Here is a 21623-nt window from a genome sequence, read left to right on the forward strand (position 1 = left end):
TATATTCTACACAGAGTGGAGGCAGGGGAATGCTACAATGTATGTATGGAATTTAGAGAACAAATTGCTAGTGTGAGGAGTTCTCTTCTTCCAGGGATGGAATTCAGATCATCAAGGCTTGGTAGCTGCCTTTACCTGCTAAGTAATCTCACTGCTCCCCATTCCCCCCCGCCCCCGGAACCTTTATTTTCTGAGACAAGGACTCATTTAGCCCAGGCTGGCCTTAAACTCCACAGAAAGTCAAGAATGATCTTGAACTTCTGATCCTCATGCCTCCACCTTCCTCGTGGTGCCAAGATTACAGTCAGGGACCACCATGCCCTACTTTCACTGTGTTGAGAACCAAACTCAAGTTTTCATGCATGCTAGGAAAGCACTTTACCAGCTAAGCTACATTACCAGCCCATGCTTTGTACATTTTTCATATTTCTTATATGCTTTGTGCAAAAATTTTGAAAATTCCCCAAATTCACGAAATAAAGTTTCCTGAAATTCTATCAAAGGAATTTTTTTTAAAAAAAAATTATCTTAAAATAGTGTTATTTTTGATCACCTTGTATCCTTATTTTCTAAATGGACAAAGGTTTTGTATATATGAAGTGGAGATGAGTATTTCCTTATTATTTTCCATGATCAAATAGTCTATTAGAAAGCGGCTATCAAACGATTTTCCCACACAGTCTCCTGCCTCCCTTCCCCAGCAACCCCTTAGACCCACTACTGTACCACTGAGCTGGCAGAGGGGTCCGAAGACAGGGGGAGTCTGCTTCCATTTGCTGCTGCAATCTGCAGCTCCTGGGAAGGTTTTGCTCGTAGCCTTGTACACAGCTAGTTCCTCTTTTCCCGTAGCTTTGCTGTCATAGCTAGGAATCCACAGGAAAAGGTGACCGTCCTCATGGAACAGTGGAGTGTCTGCAGTCGTCACAGTTTCTGCCACCCTTTCTTTAGGCCTGTAACCTGCTCCTCCTGGCAGATTACACTGAGCTTCTTCTCCCTTCTTACCCTCGTGGCCTACATTCCAGGAGATCAAGCCTGGCACATGCTCATGAATGTGGGTTTTATTTAGAAACATGACCACTTGTGACTGCCCAGTGTCATGTTAACAGACAGGCAACCATTTGTCTACCAAGAGCATTTTCATACTTCTAGCATAGACAAGGGGAGAAACTCTCTCTTTACCCAGGAAGGACTGAGCCTTCTGCTCTGCAGAGCCTGGCTTTTGCAAGTGGAAGCTTCATGGTGGTGGCAGAGGACTTGCGTGCCCTGAGGATGGCAGAGGACGGCAGTGTGGACGCAGAGCTCCCAGAATGTGACTGCGATGTCACCAGGCAGGCATCTTCTTGAGTGTCTTCTATTGGGCATAGCTTTAGAGTTACGTGGGGCTCATGGGATAGACACTAGGCTCTTTAATGCAGAATGTTTCATGCCGATGTTAATGAGTAGCACTAGGAGACTGTAGGCCATGGACGCTGAAGAGTTCTTTGTTGGTTCATTTTCTCATTTCTCTACTGGGCATGTGCTGGAGGTTGATCAGCTCGGTATTTTAGTTGTGTTTGGACCATATGTTTCACGCAAGCATCATGGCTCCAGCAGAGAGGCCCAGACAGGAACATGATTGAGATAATGATTCAGCAAGGCCACTCTCTGCTAGCTAAAGGGTTCACAGCTTTGCAGCCAAGAGCTTTCTCTATAGTAAATAAAGCATGTTTCAGGGATGTGTAGGAGGACTTTCCTATCAGAGAAAAATTGTTTCTATTTGTCTTAGTTGGTTACTTTAGGCTGTTCATGCATACAGTCTTATAAAATATGCAGATACTATAATTTAGATCTAAAAATAGTAATTATTGTTTAGTGTAAATATTGAGTATAAAAATTATTTAGAATAACAATAACACCTTTGGTGGTCTAGTGGTTAGGATTTAGAGTTCTTCCATGTGATAGGGATCTTTATTTAAGTTTTTTAAATGTTTTTCTTTTATTATTGTCTCACCCTTGAATTAATTCTCATAGGTGGGTGGGATTTACTAATAGAAATTTTGGTTCTATTATATTCAGAATCTGAATTCTATTTTGTTTTGGGTTGTGGATATACTAATTATTTGAAGAAAAGTGTGTATATTATACATTAAATATATAAGTATATATGTAATTACACATATTCATGTGTTCCTTTGTGTGGTAGTGTTAATGTGGTCGGCAATCAGATTCAGTAGTATGGTGCTTTTCAAGAATGTCAAGAGCCTGAGGTATGCTTTGGACTGAAAGAACACACATAAACTGAAAGGACTTACAAATTAATCATGCTTGTTAAACCCTGCACATGTGCATCATATGCAGGCATCTATGTTGAACTAAAACCCTGAATGCTATCCAAAGGAATGTTGCCCAAGTTTCTTGCTTTCTTGCAATAAGTAAATAAATGAAGATTCTGACACTTTAAAGATTTCTTTCAAAGAAATAATGCAGAAAAAAAATGAGACATTTCTTTTGTGCAGGAATGGCCCCTGAAAATATCAAATTTAATAAGCTATTACAAATAAATGAGACTTTAAAGTCTACTTCCTCCATGCTCACACCTGCTCCCCACAATGTACATATAACGTATTATGTAATTTGTAAGGAAATACACTTTTTTGAAAATTATGGAGAACCACTTAAGTGTTCACCCATTGACTTTACTAAATTTATATTAGTTTGAAAGAGGAAGTTGTCCCTAATGGACTATATGAACAAGCATTTCTGTGTCACGATGCCCTTGACACACTAACCGCACTGCCTTGGACCTCATTCAATATTTCACAGGATCCAAGTCCTTTTACTAATTTTGCTGGCCCGATAGAATATTATTTACTCACATCCTTTTGTGCTTTGGATATTTGATCATATTTGTGATCTTTGAGTAAAAAGAATCAACTAATTTTAGATCATTTGATAATGGAAACATTCATTGTCAAAAAGGTTTTGAAGGTAGAAATGTTAGTTGAAAGTCTTTTACTTAGAATACTAGTTATTAGCTAGCGCTCAGGCATTTAAAAATAATATTCAATTGTGTATAAAACACTGAGCTGAGTGTGGTAGTGGGAGGAATCCAAATGTAGATATTGATAGTTCTAGCTTTCTGAAGAACTGCTATGGAGAAGAAGGCCAACTTAGACACAGATGGTGCCAGTCAGTAAAATAAGGATGTAGAGAAAGCAGGTAGTACAGCCTCCAGGGGACTCTAATGACATTGTGAAGTAGTGATAAAATTCCACTCCAAAACACAGTTAGCACCTAACCCTGCCAAACCCAGACACGGAAAGCTGGTCACGTGAGAGGGGAGGGAAGCCATTCCTCCAGGTCTACCTTCAGGACAGATTTTCTTCAGTCCTGTACCAGTGGGACCACTGGTATTCAAAGGCATTAAGTTCAATTCTGTATTCACGCTGTGGTCACTCACAGGATGCATTCCCTGAGACCTGCATCAGCAGCCATTCTATTCTGAAGTTGTCATTCATTCACTACCCACATGAATTTTGTCTTATGAATGACAGACACATGGATGGATGATTTTTGAAAGTGCTTAGAAATATTCAAAGGCAGTCCTATGAAATGCCCAAGAGCATCAAGTTTGACTACTGCTCCTAAAGCTAATTAAGGAATTCTTATCTTGAGTCGTGATAAAAAATTATGAGTCGTGATAAAAAAAAAGTACCATATTTTTACCCTTTATCAAAAGAGTGGATTGGCAATATGAACATACATTTTCTTAAGTACACTTTTTTCCCAAAAAAATGTTCTAAGATACCTCATCTGAGAGTGCTTTTAGAAGCCACGTTATTACATATAGATATTACAAGCAAACACTTGTAATTATCACTTGCACATACTAGCTAGCATGTATAGCTGACCATCTCTTTTTGAAAATTAGTGTTCATTTTGCTTTATAAAATTAAAATACAATTATGTTATTTCCCCTTCCCTTTCTTCCATCCAATCCTCTCATGTGTTTCCCTTACTCTCTCTCAAATTCATGCTCACAACACACACACACACACACATTCCTAAACATATAAATACAGCCTGTTCAATACACACACACACACACACACACACACATTCCTAAATGTATAAATACAACCTGTTCAATCCATGTACTGTTACATGTATCTATATGGTGTCAAGGCTAACCATTTAATAGTGAATGACCAATTAGGGTGAGGGGCTCTTCCCTAAACAAGACCTAGACAAGAAAGAGGCCAATAGACATGCTAGAATGGAAGAGGAAAATCTCATGGAACTCCAGCCCTAGATAAAGAACCAAGGCAGCTAAGGAATGTGAGAGGAGGCTAGAAATCTTTCAAATAAACACTTGTGTATGGTGTTTTGAGGGCAGTCCCAAGAAATGTAACTGTACCATCAGGATTAGTTTCATTTGAGAGAAGCGTTCTGATTTATTGTACCTGTGATGGTAGAAGTGATAGCTGCCATCAATTTTAAAAAAACTAAAAGTAAATCGATATGCTAAAAGTACTTTGATGGTGAAAGGAGTCTCTAGGACAATGACTTCTTTGGGTCTGAGAAAGGTAGAAAGTCACCGGAGGTGGGTGTGGAAGGAGCTGAGATCTGTAGCTGAAGCTGAGAGCACCTTGGGGGTGATTCTATACTCTATCTAGAGAATGACTTATTTAGCATGATGGTGTCATGGAGATGGGGCATCTGAGGGTAAGTTCTGAATCACTGAGAACATTCTATTGACGATCTGCTTTTAGATCTCTAACATCTCCGCAGTCTTAGACATCATGTAGCTCTTGACATTCTTTCTCAGGAAGATACCTTTTCAGTGAGGCCACTTTGACATGGAAACATTTTCTTTATCTGCTTATCTGATTATGTACACAAAGAGCAGTTCCTGTAAAGTCCCCATGCATCCTAATCCAGGAGGAGATGGTCTACACTGAGAACTGAGCTATAAAGAAGAGCTATGACAAAAAAAAAAAAAAAACACAACCCAAGTTGTGTACTCCTTGTGACCACCAGCCCACTCTGTAGTCTATGGACAGTCCATCTGACCAGACTCTTAGCGGGGACTCCAGTCATGTGATAAAAATGAAGTTGAGGCACAATCTCTTCCCATCCCAACCTCCTGCTCACACTCTGTCCACCTGGAGAAAGTTGTTTTCAGAACTGCTTCAGCTGTCCCCACAGCTGTGCCCTTGTCTCCTCTATGCCCTTGTTTTGTGGTTTATATGTATCTGTACATTTCTCCTCCTTTTCCTCTGTATTGGCTTCTTCCTCTACCTCTAAGTACATGATAAGGTTATTCCCCATGATGAACTATGTTCATTATGTACTTAAAAAAAAACATAGATCCTTCTAGAAGGTCCATGGCTTATGTCCTCACCTTTATTGCCTACTTTTTTCAAGTGATTAATTATAGGACTAAAAAGACGTGGCACCAGGGTCTGTGGATTGCAGCATGATTATTGTTTACTTAACAGCTAATATCCACTTATAAGTGAGTACATACCATGTTTGTCTTTCTGGGTCTGGACTACCTCACTCAGGATGATATTTGCTAGTTCCATCCACTTGTCTGCAAATTTCATGATGTCATTTTTTTAAACAACCAAGTTAATACTTCTTTGTGTAAATGTACCACATTTTCTAAATCAGTTCTTTGATTGAGGGACATCTAGGCTGTTTCCAGTTTCTAGGTATTATGAATAAAGCTGCTATGAACATAGTTGAGCAAGTGTCCTTGTGGCAGTCACTGAACCTGTATGAATCTGAGCTAGGTCCTCAGCAAATATGTTATGGTTGTATAGCTTGGTGTTCTTTCAGGACACCTAAAAGTGGAAGTGGGGGCAGGGTATCTCTGACTCTTTTGCCTACTCTTGGGACCCTTTTCCTTCTACTGGGTTGCATTGTCCAGCCTTAATTTGATGGTCTATGCCTCATCTTGTAGCATTTTATCCTGTGTTCTGTTTATATCCCTGGGAGGCCTGCTCTTTTCTGAAGGAAAATGGAGGAGGAGTCCATGTGGGGGAGTAGGGGGAATGGGAAGAGTGGAAGCTGTGAAGAGTAGGGGAAACTGTGGTCAGGATGTAATGCATTAAGAGAGAGAGAGAGGAAGAGAGGGAGAGAAGGAGAAAGGGAAAAAGGGAAAGAGGGCTCAGTGGTTAAGAGCACTTGCTGCTCTTCTAGAGGACCTGGGTTTGATTCTTAGAACCCACACACATCAGAGGCTCAAAACTGCCTATAACTCCAGCTCTGGGGGATCTAAAGTCTTCCACCCTCTTCAGACATTTACATGAGTATGGTGAACACAGTAACAATTATTTACATCTCCTTATCAAAAGCATCCTAAGTAGCTTAAATGTTCCTGTTTTATATATCCGATCCCTGAATGAAGCGCTCACTCAGAGCCTGCAGAGCCCTTCTGGCTGTTAAACAGGAGACCCTCCCTTCAGTTCTCCTCATACTGTTTACAAGGCTGTGGAACACAGCAGTGGTTCCCAAATGTCAGCATTCGTCAGAACCGCATTATTTAAACTGCTTTTTCTATAGCCTTATCCCTGGAGGTTCAGAGTCCTTAGGCCTGGAGTGTGGGAATCTGAAATGATTCCAGACAAACCTGGTACAAGCACCTGTTCTAACTGACTGACACCCCTCCTTGAGCATCCTGTCTTTGGTCTAATTATACATTCCAGGTCTTCCACCTTCTTTTTAAAAAAATCCATGTGTGTGTATGTGTGTGTGTGTGTGTGTGTGTGTGTGTGTGTGTGTGTGTGTGTGTGTGTGTGTGTCCAGAGATTGACATCAGCTGTTTTCCTCAGTTACCTTCTACCTTTTCAAGATAGTGCCTCTCCCTCAACCTGGAGCCCGCCTCTTTAGCTAGGCTGACTGACTGACATGCCTCAGGGGTCCTCCTGACTCAGTCTTTGCAACACTGAGATTTACAGGCCCAGGTTACCTCACCTGGAGTTTCCTGTGGTGCTAAGGATCAAAACTCAGGTCACTTTACTAACTGAGTCCTCTCCTTCATTTCTGACTATTTTTTCTTTAGTTCTCCTTTAAGAAACTTTTAAAAAAAATCCTTTTTTCTCAATCAATACTCATTCGAAGCTTCTACTCTATGCCAACCAATTTAATCAATGGTACAATCTCATTCCTCACTCCTAGACCTGAAGACGGCATTCTGTACATTTTTGTAAGGGCCCTCAAGAGCCCTGCAATCCTGTTTCTCCCAGGTTATTCCTCTTCCTGAAAGTATAAATTGTGTTATTCATGGGAATGACTTGTGTGCTGGCCATGGGGTGGCTGTCACATTTACATTATTATAACTGTATTGAGTCTAGTAGTCATAAATATTTGCTGAATGTTCTCCTTCTCTGAGCACTCTACATTAGCCCACTTATTTAAACTTTATAGATCCTTGTATAGTCTATAAAATTCCTTTTTATAAAATGAGGAAACAAGACATCCAGCAGAGTCACACTGCCCAGAAGGAACTGAGCCCGGATGGACTCTGCAGGACAATTTGGCTCTAGGCCCATCATGCACCTCTGCACATGAAGACAGCATGAACAGGGCCTTTTACCATCTCAGTTTTCACTTCTCTGCCCACAGGGTGAAGAAGCTAAAGGAGACCCTGGTGGCCGTGCAGCAGCTGGATAAGAACATGGGCAGTCTAAGGACCTGGCTGGCCCACATCGAGTCAGAGCTGGCCAAGCCCATAGTCTACGACTCCTGTAACTCGGAAGAAATCCAGAGGAAACTGAGTGAGCAGCAGGTAGGATTGCTAAGCCATAGAGCACATGTCCTCTTGGCCAGGATAATGGGGTGGGTGCAAGATGTTGCCTTGGGATAAAAGATCAGGGGGAAGTTAGGCAGGACTGGCAATGAAGGAGGAGCTTTGTGTAGGAGAGTAGTGGGAACAGACGGGTTCTGTGTCATTGCAGAATTGACTGAAAAGACGCGTGTGCTGTCCTGGTGTTAGTGTCGTTGGTACTCTAGGGGGAAGCAATCTAATACACCACAGGGGAATCCAAACCATCCCCTAATGGTTTCCTTCTCTGCGAGCCCGCCACTGAAGACTTAGAAAGAAGCCCTGTACTTACTGTAGGGTGTTTAGAGAAATACTACAGTGCAGACTGAGGGTTTTCAGGACTCAAATAATTCTGTCCCGTGAGAAGGACTGTGTGATCTTCAGGTAGTAATGCCACCTTCATGTATACAGGAAGGGCAGCACGTCTCCCTGACATAAAATATGTAACCCAGAAAAGCAAAGGAGGATGTCCCTGAACACACAAGCAGAGGGAACTTTGTTTCCACGTCCTCCCCTTTTTTATTCTTACTAACTGTACTGGACTCCAGCTGTCAGCCACGAATGTGTTACCCTATGTCTTCATTGCCTTTGGGAATTCTACCCAGGCTTTGCTTTCTTCTGTTAGCAATTACACCATGGTAGACAAGTTGTTTGGCTTAAAAATACAAAAGAGAAAATTCTTTTCAAATCCTACAAGATAATTAACACATTTATTTTGGGGGGAAGGAAGGAATGACGGCTAATAATCCTTACTGATATTCGGCTATAGGCTGGAAACTACTAAGCCTACGTGTTTATTAAATTATTTACTTTCGAGATGATAATTACATCATTTCCCTCTCCTCTTTCCTCTCTCCAAACCCTCCTACATACCCCCTTGCTCTCTTTCAAATTCTTGACCTCTTTTTTCATTAATTGTTGTTACATGCATATATATATATATACATATATATATTTCTAAATATCATCTGTATAATGTTACATATATATATATACACACACACATGCACTCACACATGTTTTAAGGGCTGGCCATTTGGTATTGGATAACCAATTGGTCTACTCTTCCCTGAAGAGGACTATTTCTCCCACCCTCAATATTCCTTACTTGCCTGTAGTTCTTTGTGTAGGGGTTAAAGCCTCAAGCTCTTTTCCAGTTCACCTGAACATACCTGTTATTGTTCTCTGTGTTTGGCTCATGTTTCATCAGTCATGTTGGTGAGAATGTGGGTGTAGCTTCTTACATTGCTAGGAGACACAATCTCACAGCAAACTCCCTGATCCTCTGGCTCTTACAACTTTCCACCCTCTCTTTTGAAGTAATTCCTGAGCCCTGGGTGTGGGAGTTGTTTTGTGGATGTGTTGGTTAGGACTGGGCTCTACAACTCCACATTGGATTAACATATTTAATTTTTTACAAACATTATACACTAGTTAGAATAGGTGCTAAAGTATAGTCCTAGATACCAGGTTTATTATTTATTATTTTTTGTTCCTTGACAGTTTCATACATGTATGAATGGACTTTTGGGTGTTAGGTTTTATACTAAAGTTATCATTGCTTTAAAAACATTTTTGCTGAGACATTTTTAACTCTTATAAGATTAATGTCCTCTGTGAGTGATGTTTGAGATTTTGATGATTGTATTGGGAGGGTCTTGGCTGGCTTCCAGTGCCCCCTTACCCAAATTCTCATGGAGAATATGGTAAGGTATGCATCAGGGGTGAGAAATGAAGGCTAATGACCAGTGTTGTTGACCTATTCTTAACTACATGCAGGTAGACAAGAGTCTCCAGCATTTAAGAAAGTCTCTTCCATGAAGGGAAAGACCATAGTTAATAGGGAAAATAAAATGAAAAAGGAAGAGAAGAAACAACAAAATATTATGTATGTATGTATGTGTATGTGTGTATGTATGTATGTAAGATTTTTAAAAAAAAACTCACAGAAATTAGTTTTACATTAAAAACAATAGATACTGCTTTTTTTCCCCAAAAGGAACATTCAGAATTGATCCTCTCCTATAACATAAATAAAAATATTAAAAATAGGCAATAAAGACAATAAAATTAAAGAGTTAATGTCTAAATCTCAAAATCCAATGCAATTATTTGATAATAATCACCAAAAGTCTTTTTCAATGCAGGAGGAAATTATTAATTATTTAAAGTATTAATACAAAAAAATCCCAAGTGGAAATCACACACTTCCACATCATAAAGATCTGAAATAAATGCCTAGGAAAATTAGATACACTAAAAATCCTCCCAGACTTTTTACATTAGACATTGTCATAATAAACAGATAAACAAAATATGGATGAGGCCTCAGACGTAAAGCATCTGCCGTCTCCCAGCATGCTCTTGGGCCAGGAAACAACAGCCCACTGCAGTCTAGAGACTGAGAAAATCGTTTATGCTATGCAGTTGTAGACCTTCTCACTACATACACCCAAATTTGCCTCTGATCCATCCATTTCTAGGGAGTTAATGAGAGGAAGGCTACCTACATTAATAAGTAAGGAGATAGAAAAAAATAACATCGTGGAGGAGGAAGAATTGCAATGTTCCTGAGCTATAATAAAATGAAATCTAGGGCCAGACGTGATGGCGCATGCCTTTAATACACAGGAGGCAGAATCAGGTGGTTTTCTGTGAGTGCTAGGCCAACCTGGTCTACATAGTGAGTTCTGGGTCAGCCAGGGCTACACAATAAGACCCTGTCTCAAATTAAACAAATAAATGAAATCTTGTCATTTTCAGGGGAATGAATAGAACTGAAGAACTTAATATTAAGGGAGATAATGCTCTCACATGTGTGGTTTAAAAATAAAAGTAATCTACCACTAGGCGGTGGTGGTGCATGCCTTTAATCCCAGCACTTGGGAGGCAGAGGCAGGCGGATCTCTGTGAGTTCCAGGCCAGCCTGGTCTACAGTGTGAGATCCAGGACAGGCACCAAAACAACACAAAGAAACCCTGTCTCAAAAAAAAAAAAAAAAGTAGCCGGGCGGTGGTGGCGCACGCCTTTAATCCCAGCACTCCGGAGGCAGAGCCAGGCGGATCTCTGTGAGTTCGAGGCCAGCCTGGGCTACCAAGTGAGTCCCAGGAAAGGCGCAAAGCTGCACAGAGAAACCCTGTCTCGAAAAACCAAAAAAAAAAAAAGTAATCTAGACTATTAAATAGTGATTACTGGGGCTTGGGAGATGGGCTTTGATCAAGGCATACCTGATATGTACTGAGATAACACCCTAAGCCTATTAGTCAGCACAATGGTTGTACATGTTCAACATAAATAATTTTTAAAGGTAAATCTCAGGTGAGGGTGTAGATCGGCTATAGTCCTGCAGCCCGATGAGCACTGTTTAGGATTGAGCTGGGTCTCAGAGGCCTCGCGGGGCAATTGTCAAGCAGGAAGACAGTGGTTCCCCCCAAAGAAGTTAAATTAACGCTTATTATAAACAAGTACTATACATTCGAGGAAGAGAGGATTGTTAACTCCAGAAAAACCAGAGCACATGGGGGAAAAAAAAATGAAGTGCAGCCATAGCATACTTTGTTGCTCAAATGTGAAAACTACTGAGTAAGCCTAATCACAAAAGCAATGATGGTTGCCTTTGCTGTGAGCTGTGCTATGAGCCTGGTGACCGTGAGGCTCAGTCCTTCCCTACTGCAGAACTGTCTGTATCGAAAGTGGAAAGGGGAGAGATGGCTGTATACACATGATATAGCCAAGTGCACATCAGGAGAGAGCTACATGGGAAGGAGATGGTTGCCTCTGGGGGAGCTGGGGCCTGAGAGAGCCTTTTAGTACTTTCTTACTTGGTTGTAATAGATATGTATCTTCTCAATTAAATTTAAAATTACAGTTTTAAAACTGTGTTACAGGTGGCAGTGTAATTAGCCATTTTCATTCTCATAGTCCTTATTTATAGAGCACTGAATATTAAAATTCGCACCACAAGGGTTTGATTCTGAAGTTAATGAGAAAAGTTCTGAGCACAATTCCTAGCACAAAGTACCTTTTAATTTTTAACTAAAACATTATTATTGCTGCGTGTGTATACTGGGGTATGTATGCACATGTGCAACTCTGTGTGTGTGTGTGTGTGTGTGTGTGTGTGTGTGTGTGTGTGTGTGTGTGTAGAGTCATCCATAGAAGATGACTCTGTGGAGTTGGTTCTGTCTTCCTACCTTTGCACATGTTCCCACCATCATACTCAGGTAGTCAGGCTTGCTCAGCAGGCCATCTCTCTGGCCCCAGCGCCTTTTATTTTAATCATTTTAGTTTTGCCATGGTTTATGTTTTGGTGGGAAATGTTTGGAAATGATTCTGTGATGATTGGATCACTTGGGATTCATGTTTTAAAGGATCCACTAAAAAGTCACCTGTCTCTAAAGGAGAAAATTCTGACAGACATTTCATGGCAGAAATTAAATTGTTAAGAAGTGCATTTTCTTCTCTCTCCCTGTGTGGAATTTCTCTGGCCAACATTCTTAATTCTTCCAGTCTCACTTTGGGGGAGCCACAGTTTATACAGACTCGAGGTGACTTTAGAAAACACTTGGCCAGATTTCTCTTTGTTCTTGCTGATTCGAAGATGCTGTAAATGATTCAAGACCATATCACCAATTGAAGTTAAAACCAACACTAAATTCTATTCCATCTTAGGGTACTTATGTATGATCTTAAAGTCATTCACACCTTATGATTGCTTTGCCATTTCAAAATCTTTTGAATATTTGGGGGAAACTGCACACAATGCCATGCTTTAAGTGTCTGGATTATGTTTAGGGAGTTGAGGCTGATTTTAAATATACACCCCAACTCTTTGAATTTGCCTAGTGATCTCATCCACAGAAATGTCTTTATCTTTATATTTAAGCAAATATTCAGTTAAGTTTTTGTTATATTTCAAGTTTTGAGTCATCAGATTTCTGGTGTGTCCTTGAAAGAGAGGGCAATGGGGGATGGCAGAGACTATTTACTAAAATAGAGAGGTTTTAGTGTAGTTTATCCCTCAATGCCTAGTTTAGAGAAGCTCCGAAAGTTAATAAAAAACAGTATGCTCGACAACAAGATGGTCTTTTCATAGACACTAGAGAGCAGCGTTGTGAGAGGAGCAACAGCACAGGATCCGTTGTGGAGGCAGCCACATCAGTCGTGGGACTGCAGGAGCAATGGAAAAGCTGGGCAAATTTAAGATTCGCTTTTCTTTTTTATCGTAAGGAAAATACATCAAGAGTATTAACAAGTAGGATGAAGGGACTGACTTCAGCACAGGACACCCCATGACCAAGTTCTCAGTGCAGAGGATATTTATTTGCCCCAGAGGGACAGAGGGCAGGGAATAAGAGATAAAGACGGGAGACAGAGGATGAGGGAGAAAGGAACAAAGTGGGGGGGGGAGTATTTGTCCTAGGGGACAAAGGACTGCCTCTGTGTAGAGAGGAAGCAGCCATGGCCCATAGGCAAATGATAATTCATAAAGGTAAAAGGAGGAATCCCATGCTAGGATGAGATGTTTAGTTTTAATTGAGCATGTTAGTTAGGGCAGTCAAAGGGGGCCTTTGATTGGTGGACTTCAATACTTTGACAGCTGGACCTTGGCCTCAAGAGAAGGAAGTGGCCAAATAAGGGACTGGACCTTGGTGGCTAGCTTTACGGATGTCATCTAATGGTTTTTAGCAAGGCAGAGGGAATGGGGGAGAAAAGCAAGGCCTGCCAGAGCCATGTACCAAGCTCAGGCTGGCTAGAGTCCCTTCAAGTGGAGAAATAACACCTATAAAGTTCATTTTTCCCCCAAGAGAAAGTGCAGATTTGTTAAGGAAAAGTAAGAAAAAAAATACCCAGGAGTAGGAGGGGCACCTAGGGGTGGATAGGACACTACAGACCTCACTTTAAAAGTGGAATATTTCAAGCAACTTGAACTCCTGAAGCCTATGTTAGCTAGCTTTCCAACATGGTGAAAAATTACCTGAGGTTGCCAACTTCCAGGAAGAAAGGCTTTGTTTTGACCTAGGGTTTCCTGGATTTCAGTCTGTGGGGCACATGACTCTGTTGCTGTGGTCCAATGGAAGCAAAGTACACTCTAGCAAGAGAGTGAGTCATAGGAGAACTGTTGACCTCTTAGCTGCCAAGATGCATAAAGAAAAGTAGGAAGGAGCTGGGGTCCCAATACCCTTCACAAGGATATGCCTTCAAGGCTCTGTCTACTAGAGGTCCTGCTACCTCCTAGTATTGCTGCAGGCCGGTGACCAAGCCATTGACATATGAGTCTCTGGAGAACATTCTAGAACTAAATTATATGAAAGCCCAAGGGAGAAAATAATGGATATTTTTGATTCACATTGTCTGCATTTAACATGAGCTCCTATCTTGTAGTTGGATAAAATCTAGTTTCCTGCTTTTTATCAAAAACTTTCTATTTCTGTCCTACATTTAAAACTGTGCTCCAAGGGAAGTAGTAATGATCTTATTCCAGAAAGAGAACCTTTTTTTTTGGTTTTTCAAGAAAGGGTTTCTCTGTGTAGCTTTGCGCCTTTCCTGGAACTCACTTTGTAGACCAGGCTGGCCTGGAACTCATAGAGATCTACCTGCCTCTGCCTCCTGAGTGCTGGGATTAAAGGTATGTGCCACCACTGCCCAGCGGGAACCTCAGTTTCTGAAGTCCCAGTAGCTCTTGACATTATCTGGTACATTTGCAGGTCTGTGATGCTTCAATCTTGGTCCTGAAGTGCGAACTACTGACAGGTGCATGTGAAATGATTGTCTGATCAATTGGAATGAGTGGTATATCAGTAGAGTCTGAGGGAGGATTCATTCTCTCTCTCTCTCTCTCTCTCTCTCTCTCTCTGACTCTGTCTCTGTCTCTGTCTCTCTGTCTCTGTCTCTCTATCTCTCTCTGTCTCTCTCTCTATATATATGCAGGCATGAGTTCAGAGGTCAGCCTCCAGTCTAGTGTTGGTGCTTACCGCCTATGTTTGACACAGGGTCTCTGTGAATACCTGGTATATACAGGTATACACTGTGTTTACCAGGTTAGCTGGCCCACAAGCTTCTGGAGATGCTCCCATTCCTGCATACACGGACTTTTACAATAAAGCACACTTTATTCCCCTGCAGGAGCTTCAGAGAGACATTGAGAAACACAGCACAGGTGTCGCCTCTGTCCTCAACTTGTGTGAGGTCCTGCTACATGACTGTGACGCCTGTGCCACTGAGGCTGAGTGTGACTCCATCCAGCAGGCCACTCGGAACTTGGACCGTCGGTGGAGGAACATCTGTGCAATGTCCATGGAAAGAAGACTCAAGTGAGCTGGGATGTGTAGTTACAGATAAAACAAAGAAACAGAAAAGTTCCATCCATCTTTCCTTTCATTGTATCCATGCTTTACTATTTTCCATTGGTTAGAAAGTCCAAAATTAGCCTTGGCTTCCCAAAATTGCTACTACCTACATATAATTAGAAATATAAATAGGCATAGAGGTAATATAATAAGTCAATTTATATTGGAACTGATAGTTTAATTATTATATTGGAAATCAAAATATGCCCTTAAGAAGTAAGTATAACCTTATGGGATTTGTAGTTATATAAAGGTAATGTTCTTTTATTAAAATTCCACTCTTCACAGTGTTAAGTGAAATAAGCCATGTTGTCTCTAGTTCTAGATGTAAAAATCTAGATGTATATGTATAGATAACATGTATAAATCTAGATTTAAATGTAACACACATGTAAATCTACATTTAAATGTATAGATAACAGGGACTAAGGAAGGAGGAAGGAGTCTAGAAGAAAGGGAGTGAGGAGAAAGGGTAACAGAATATCGTGACCTGGATGTGGAAGGATGCATTTAGAAGAGGGCCAGCAAGAGTGGGAGGGTCTGTGGTAGCAAAGAAGAAGCCTAGTGGTGCATATACATGAAAATGAGCATTGCAACCAACTTTCTGTGCTGCTTCTATTGAATAATAACCACTTTTACTTTTAAGCCCTTTGAAAATGACAGTGGCAAAAACTCACGCTGGATTACCACAAAATTACCTCCGTGGCCTAAAACACAAAACTATGCTGCTCTCTGTTCAGTCCCAAAAGCTCTGTTGTCTCTGTCAAAGGTGACTATTATCACTCTGAGTCTGATGTTGGCCTTAAAGGAAATTTCCAACTTCAGTTTTTCTTTTTTTTGAGGGGTATGCTGGCCTGAGCACACTGTCTGCACGTAGGGTTTCTCACCCCTCCCCACGCACACACCAGGGCTGCTCATGTAATGTACTTTAGTATCCAGTTTGACTAACTCCAAATTCAGAGCCCCAGGACATCTTTTTAAAGCAGCAGCTGTCTTCTTTTAGCTCCAACAGTTGTCTTTTTCTCTGGGCGGTTTGGCTCAAAGCCGTGGTTGCAGTCCACAGCAGTTGCTTGTTTGGCGCTCATAATCCTGTTGAAGGCATCAGATGGGGTTCTGACCATCAGTGGTCTTAGTAACGGGGGTGTGTTCTTCCATCCTCTGCCCCAGGATTGAAGAGACATGGCGACTGTGGCAGAAGTTTCTGGATGACTATGCTCGTTTTGAAGACTGGCTGAAGATTTCAGAAAGGACAGCTGCATTTCCCAGTTCTTCTGGGGTTCTGTATACAGTTGCTAAGGAGGAGCTGAAGAAGTTTGAGGTGATTCATAATTCCAGATATTCACTGTTTATTCTGCTGGGGTGCTAGTCAGCTGATAGCTGATGCTCCAGGGCATGAACGGACAATTGTGCCAATGTTATCTGTTCCAATAGCTGGGGAACAGCTTGGTAGCCATGGGTAGCATGCCTCGTGAGTAGACAAAGAGTGGTGAAGATTTTAATTGGGATTATCAGAATTACAAATAAGACGATAATAAAATTATTGCCAGATGCAGTGGCAAATTTTCATAATTCCAGCACTCAGGAAGTTGAGGCAGGGGGATCTCAAATTGAAGGCTAACTTGGTCTACGTAGTAATATCCTGTCTAAAGAAGGAAGAGCAGGGAGGAGAGAGGAAGGAAAAAAAATTCTCTTAGAGAACAAGACACACAGTTCTCTGCAAACCTCATGGCATTATTCTTATTTCAGAATTCTCTACAATCGTCTGTCTCCTAAATAGTCATATGGAACTATGACTGTGTCCATAATATGAAAATCTCCTGTAAATTTATTCACTCAATTATTTCAACCTAGTTAGAGTGTGTATAGAGAAACATATATGAGGAAGACCAGCAAGAGGAAGGAGGAGGGGCAGGCTGATCACACTGTGGGAGGGAGGCAATGGAAGCGAAGCACATTGAAATGGACGTACAGAAACGTACTTCGTAGGCTAGCTCAAAACACTAAATCATTAAATATATAAGAATGATTTTGGTCACCGATAACATAAAGCGGGCCCCAGAATTGACCAGAACGTTATCATCAGGTTCCACTTTGAATAAGGCAGCAGAGGGTGGTACCCTTCTAGACTCATGAAGACTTTTACATTACCGAGAGATGAAGATAGCAGTGGTTAGTTAGATTTAGGAAGGAATCATTAAAAGGCTGCTAGCCTTCTTCACAATCTCAGGTCTACTGTGTAGCTCTGAGATACCCTGAACTCCAGCCACTCCTGACTCTGATGTCGGTAGACATTGGTGTGGGTGAAACAAACCATTCTGTACACACGTTGATGCACGCGTGTGTCCCTGTACCCACCTTAAGTGTGTCTGACACATTCTAGCCAGTCCTTCCTTGTACTCTATTAGTAATTTTTCCTCAGCCCCCTTCAAAATGTTTATAAATGAAACTATCATTTTGGCTAAGTCTGTAAATGACTCCATTTTTCTCCTGTGACGTCAGTGAACCAAGCCTTGCGCTACTGGAGGAAAAATGAAATTTCTTCTTGTTCCAGTCTGACTTATAGATCTGAATCCTAGCTGGGGAGCTGATTAAAATAGTGTTTGATGCTGTGTGGAATAAGTAAGCGTGATTCTGAGTAGATCCATATGAAATTATACCACCAAATCCAGAAAATGAAAGTAAAAAGTTTTCTCTGGCAACAAGCTGCCATGAAGTGACGGAGAATCCAGGTCACTCAAGTGTTAGTAGAAGTGACCCTGTCCTGTGTCTCGTCGCACTCTGCTTGGTAAAGGTTAAGACCTTTCATAATTGGCTTATGCCACAAAGCAGATTAGATGAGATCGTTCTTGATGCTATTTTAGACTCAGATTTTATGAAAAAGGTTACTCAGGTAGCCAGCACTGAAATAATTGATTTTTATTACTTCTCATTATTCTTATACTTAATCTTCTTACAGATAGAAAATGTCACAGAAACAAAATTCTGCTTAAGGATCATCCATTCAATTGCATAAATGTTCGGGAAGGCTTTGGGTGGGCTAGGATATTGGCCTTGAGTGCCGCCCTGTCCCCCGAGTGGGCGGATCTATCCTCTGACTCTATAGCAACAGAAGTCGATCCTGCCTCAGAACACCCTAACTTGGTAGCACTGAAGATTAGATCTGCTAGGACAGGTATTCTTAAAGCAGCTCTCGGAAGGCGAATCATTTACAGGACAGGTATGTGATCTGTGAGCAGTGTGAGGAGCCAGCGAGAACAGAAGTATGAGATGTACATAAACACAGTTCAATGAGCTATTCATAGCATTTGAGTTGGGGTCTGAGATACAAATCAGTTACAGACCATGTTGCGTGAGTGAGGGCAAAACTGTCTCTCATTTGGGTGGATGTTTGGCTAGTGCTGTGCTCCACAGCAGGGACAGAGACAGAACAAAAAGCACTAGCAACTGCAGGATTTCCCCTACATGCCATGTCCTTGAGGGCAGAGCATCCACTATTATGCCAGGATAACAGCCCTGGCATCTTTTTATGAAAGCTGGCCAATTCATGAGCAGAGAAGTGGGACCTGCTTCCACCTGGGGTTTTTTGTTTTGTTTTATGGAAAGTTACTTGTGTTTTATACTACACTGATTTTCTTAAAAGCAGGGTTAACAGCTTGCTTTAGGGGCACGTCTGCCAAAGACAGTTTTAGTTTTGTTCCTAAGGCACACCAGGATTAAGGTAATTTCTGCATTTTTAGAAAATTGCATATTCTATAACTGAACAGTGTGATTTTAAATATCATTTCTCAGAGTGGCCATAGAAGTCTTGAATACTTTGATTGACATGTAAACACATGTATATGTTTTTGTAATGGTTTTGTTGATGGGAAAATTTGTTTCCAGGTTATTTATTTTATATATTTCTTTTTTAATTTTTTTGTTTTTTTTTTCATTTTACATACCAACCCCTCTCTCTATTACTCTGCTCTCCCCCTTCTTACCCCCATCCCTCCCCCCATCTGTTCCTCAGAGAGTGTAAGGCCTCCCATGGGGAGTCAACAAAGTTCCTGGGAGTTTCCCTAGCACCAGGTTTCTCCCTAACCCCCAATGGCTCCCTCTATCAAGGTATCTCTTTCATTGCTCTCCCTCTCCATCCCTCCCCCAAGTTGAACATCTGGTTCCCTCATGTTCTCATCCCCCATCTCCTCCCCTCTTTTATATATTTCTTTTTGTTTTTCAATACTGGGACTCATGTAGCCTAGGCTGGCTTCCAGTTCCCTGTGTAGCCTAGCATAACCTTGAACTTCTGATTCTTCTGCCTCCCCCGACTCCAGAGTACTGGGATTACAGATTTGTGCTATCACACATGGCTTAATTTAGTTAATCACTTTTAAACTACATTATATGTGTATGCTGGCATGTAAGTTACACATGCGATGTTTTTGTATATATACTCATAGACAAATGTATATGTGTGCATTTTATTTATGTATATATCTATGTATAAATACCATGGTTCCTTATAGCTCTGTGTTTTCTTTCTGACTCTTGGTTGATCTGCTGTGTCCGTGGTGGTGGTATCACTTCTGTCCCCCCTGACTCTGCAATCGGAAAACCAAGAGACCTAACCTGGAGTCCTCCAAGGCTCTCCCATACTGATTCGCTTCTTTGTGGCCTCAGGCTTTCCAGCGGCAGGTCCATGAGAGCCTGACCCAGCTAGAGCTGATCAACAAACAGTACCGCCGCCTGGCCAGAGAGAATCGCACCGACTCCGCATGTAGCCTCAAGCAGATGGTCCATGGAGGCAACCAGAGATGGGATGACCTACAGAAGCGTGTCACCTCCATCCTGCGCAGACTCAAGGTTCTCATTAAGACGTGTCTGTCATTTAGATGCTAGAGGACACGCCCAGACTAAGCTCACACAGTAACGAGACATGCTCTTGGGGACGGTGGGAGTTGGAATGGCAGAAGGAAAGGAGTGGGATGCGGTATGAGGACAATTTAGGGTACTCCATGCTTGTGAGGCATGGACTTCCCACAAGGTTGGAATTGGCTGGGCCATATCAATGTGTGACTATGGATGTCTCTTAATGCCTAATGTCTTCATCTTACTTCCAGCATTTTATTAGTCAGCGGGAGGAGTTTGAGACTGCACGGGACAGCATTCTTGTCTGGCTGACAGAGATGGATCTACAGCTCACCAACATCGAACATTTTTCCGAATGCGACGTTCAAGCTAAAATAAAGCAACTCAAGGTAACATAAGTCAGTTATTCTGCAAATTATCAGGGTGAAGGAACACTGAGAAGGGAGGGGTCTGCGGATCCTATTGTGTCCTATTGAGGACAGCAGAGAGCCTTTGCAAAGTCGATCAGGTCTTCGTGATTGGAAAAATACTCAGAAGATACTAAAGATCAGGTCTTCGTGATTGGAAAAATATTCAAAAGATACTAAAGATCAGGTCTTCGTGATTGGAAAAATATTCAGAAGATACTAAAGATCAGGTCTTCATGACTGGAAAAATATTCAGAAGATACTAAAGATAATGAATTTTTGTTCATTTGTTTGTTTTTTATTTTCAAGATGGGGTCTCTCTGTGTATTTCTGGCTGTCCTGGAACTCATTCGTTAGACCAGGCTGGCCTTGAACTCAGAGATCTGCCTGTCTCTGCCTCTAGTGTGCTGGAATTAAATGTATGAGCCACTATGCCCAGCAATGTTGAATTTTTTTAAAGTGTTCTTTGATCCACCATTAACATAAATACTTGAAAAATATCAAGCTGGTTGTCAGTGTTAGGGATGTTTTATTGTTGTTGTTTAACATATCACTAATTTCCAAGATCTACAGAGAGTTTATGTAGCCCCTCTTTTCCTGAAAAACACAACTTTCTTCTCCTTTAATTATTTTAATTATTGTATGTGTGTAGCAGGGGCCAGCCTATGGAAGTCGGTTCTCTCCTTCCCTTATGTGAGTTCCAGAAATTAAGCCAAGTCTGTCCTCACCCTTGGTGGCAAGCACCTTTGCCTGTTGAGCCATTTTGCTGACTCACAATGCAATATTCTTATTTGGAGATTTCATTCTACACATTCTATATTCCTGGTGGCCAAGTTCATTTTAAATACATATTGTATCTTTCATTAAATAATTCAGACACAGTGGCTAGGTAGAAACCTTCACTGAAGAGATGTGCATTGCATCAAAGGGAGAGTGACAAGCTCAATCATCTGCAAGATAGTTTCTAAAATTTTATTCCCCCCCCCCCCCCCCCCCCCCCCCCGCCACCCACGTCATTGGAGGATCACACACATCGTTGCAGCACTCGGGAGAGTGAGACAGAAGGATTGCTAAGAGTTGGAGCTCAGCCTCGACTGGATAGTGAGTTCTAAACTAGTATGGGCTACAAAGTGAGAACCTGTTTCTAACAACAACAACATCAACAAAAATGGGTGGTATGATGATACACTTCTGTAATGCGAGCACTAG

At 41.4% G+C, this 21623-nt stretch overlaps 1 protein-coding gene across 18 annotated transcripts in view; it reads left to right on the forward strand.

Annotated features, from left to right (window-relative positions):
- Positions 1-21623, forward strand: part of Syne1 (spectrin repeat containing nuclear envelope protein 1) — a 477641-nt gene that overhangs the window by 430611 nt on the left and 25407 nt on the right. For all 18 annotated transcript variants that reach the window (XM_052750933.1, XM_052750946.1, XM_052750935.1 and 15 more), the window contains 5 exons: positions 7612-7774; positions 14936-15123; positions 16327-16477; positions 19819-20001; positions 20259-20396. In XM_052750933.1, coding sequence (XP_052606893.1) covers positions 7612-7774; positions 14936-15123; positions 16327-16477; positions 19819-20001; positions 20259-20396 — 823 coding nt within the window. The remainder of the gene's footprint in view (positions 1-7611; positions 7775-14935; positions 15124-16326; positions 16478-19818; positions 20002-20258; positions 20397-21623) is intronic.

The sequence above is a fragment of the Peromyscus californicus genome, unplaced genomic scaffold (genome assembly GCF_007827085.1).
Source record: "Peromyscus californicus insignis strain IS unplaced genomic scaffold, ASM782708v3 Scaffold_22__1_contigs__length_63687245, whole genome shotgun sequence".
NCBI lineage: Eukaryota > Metazoa > Chordata > Mammalia > Rodentia > Cricetidae > Peromyscus > Peromyscus californicus.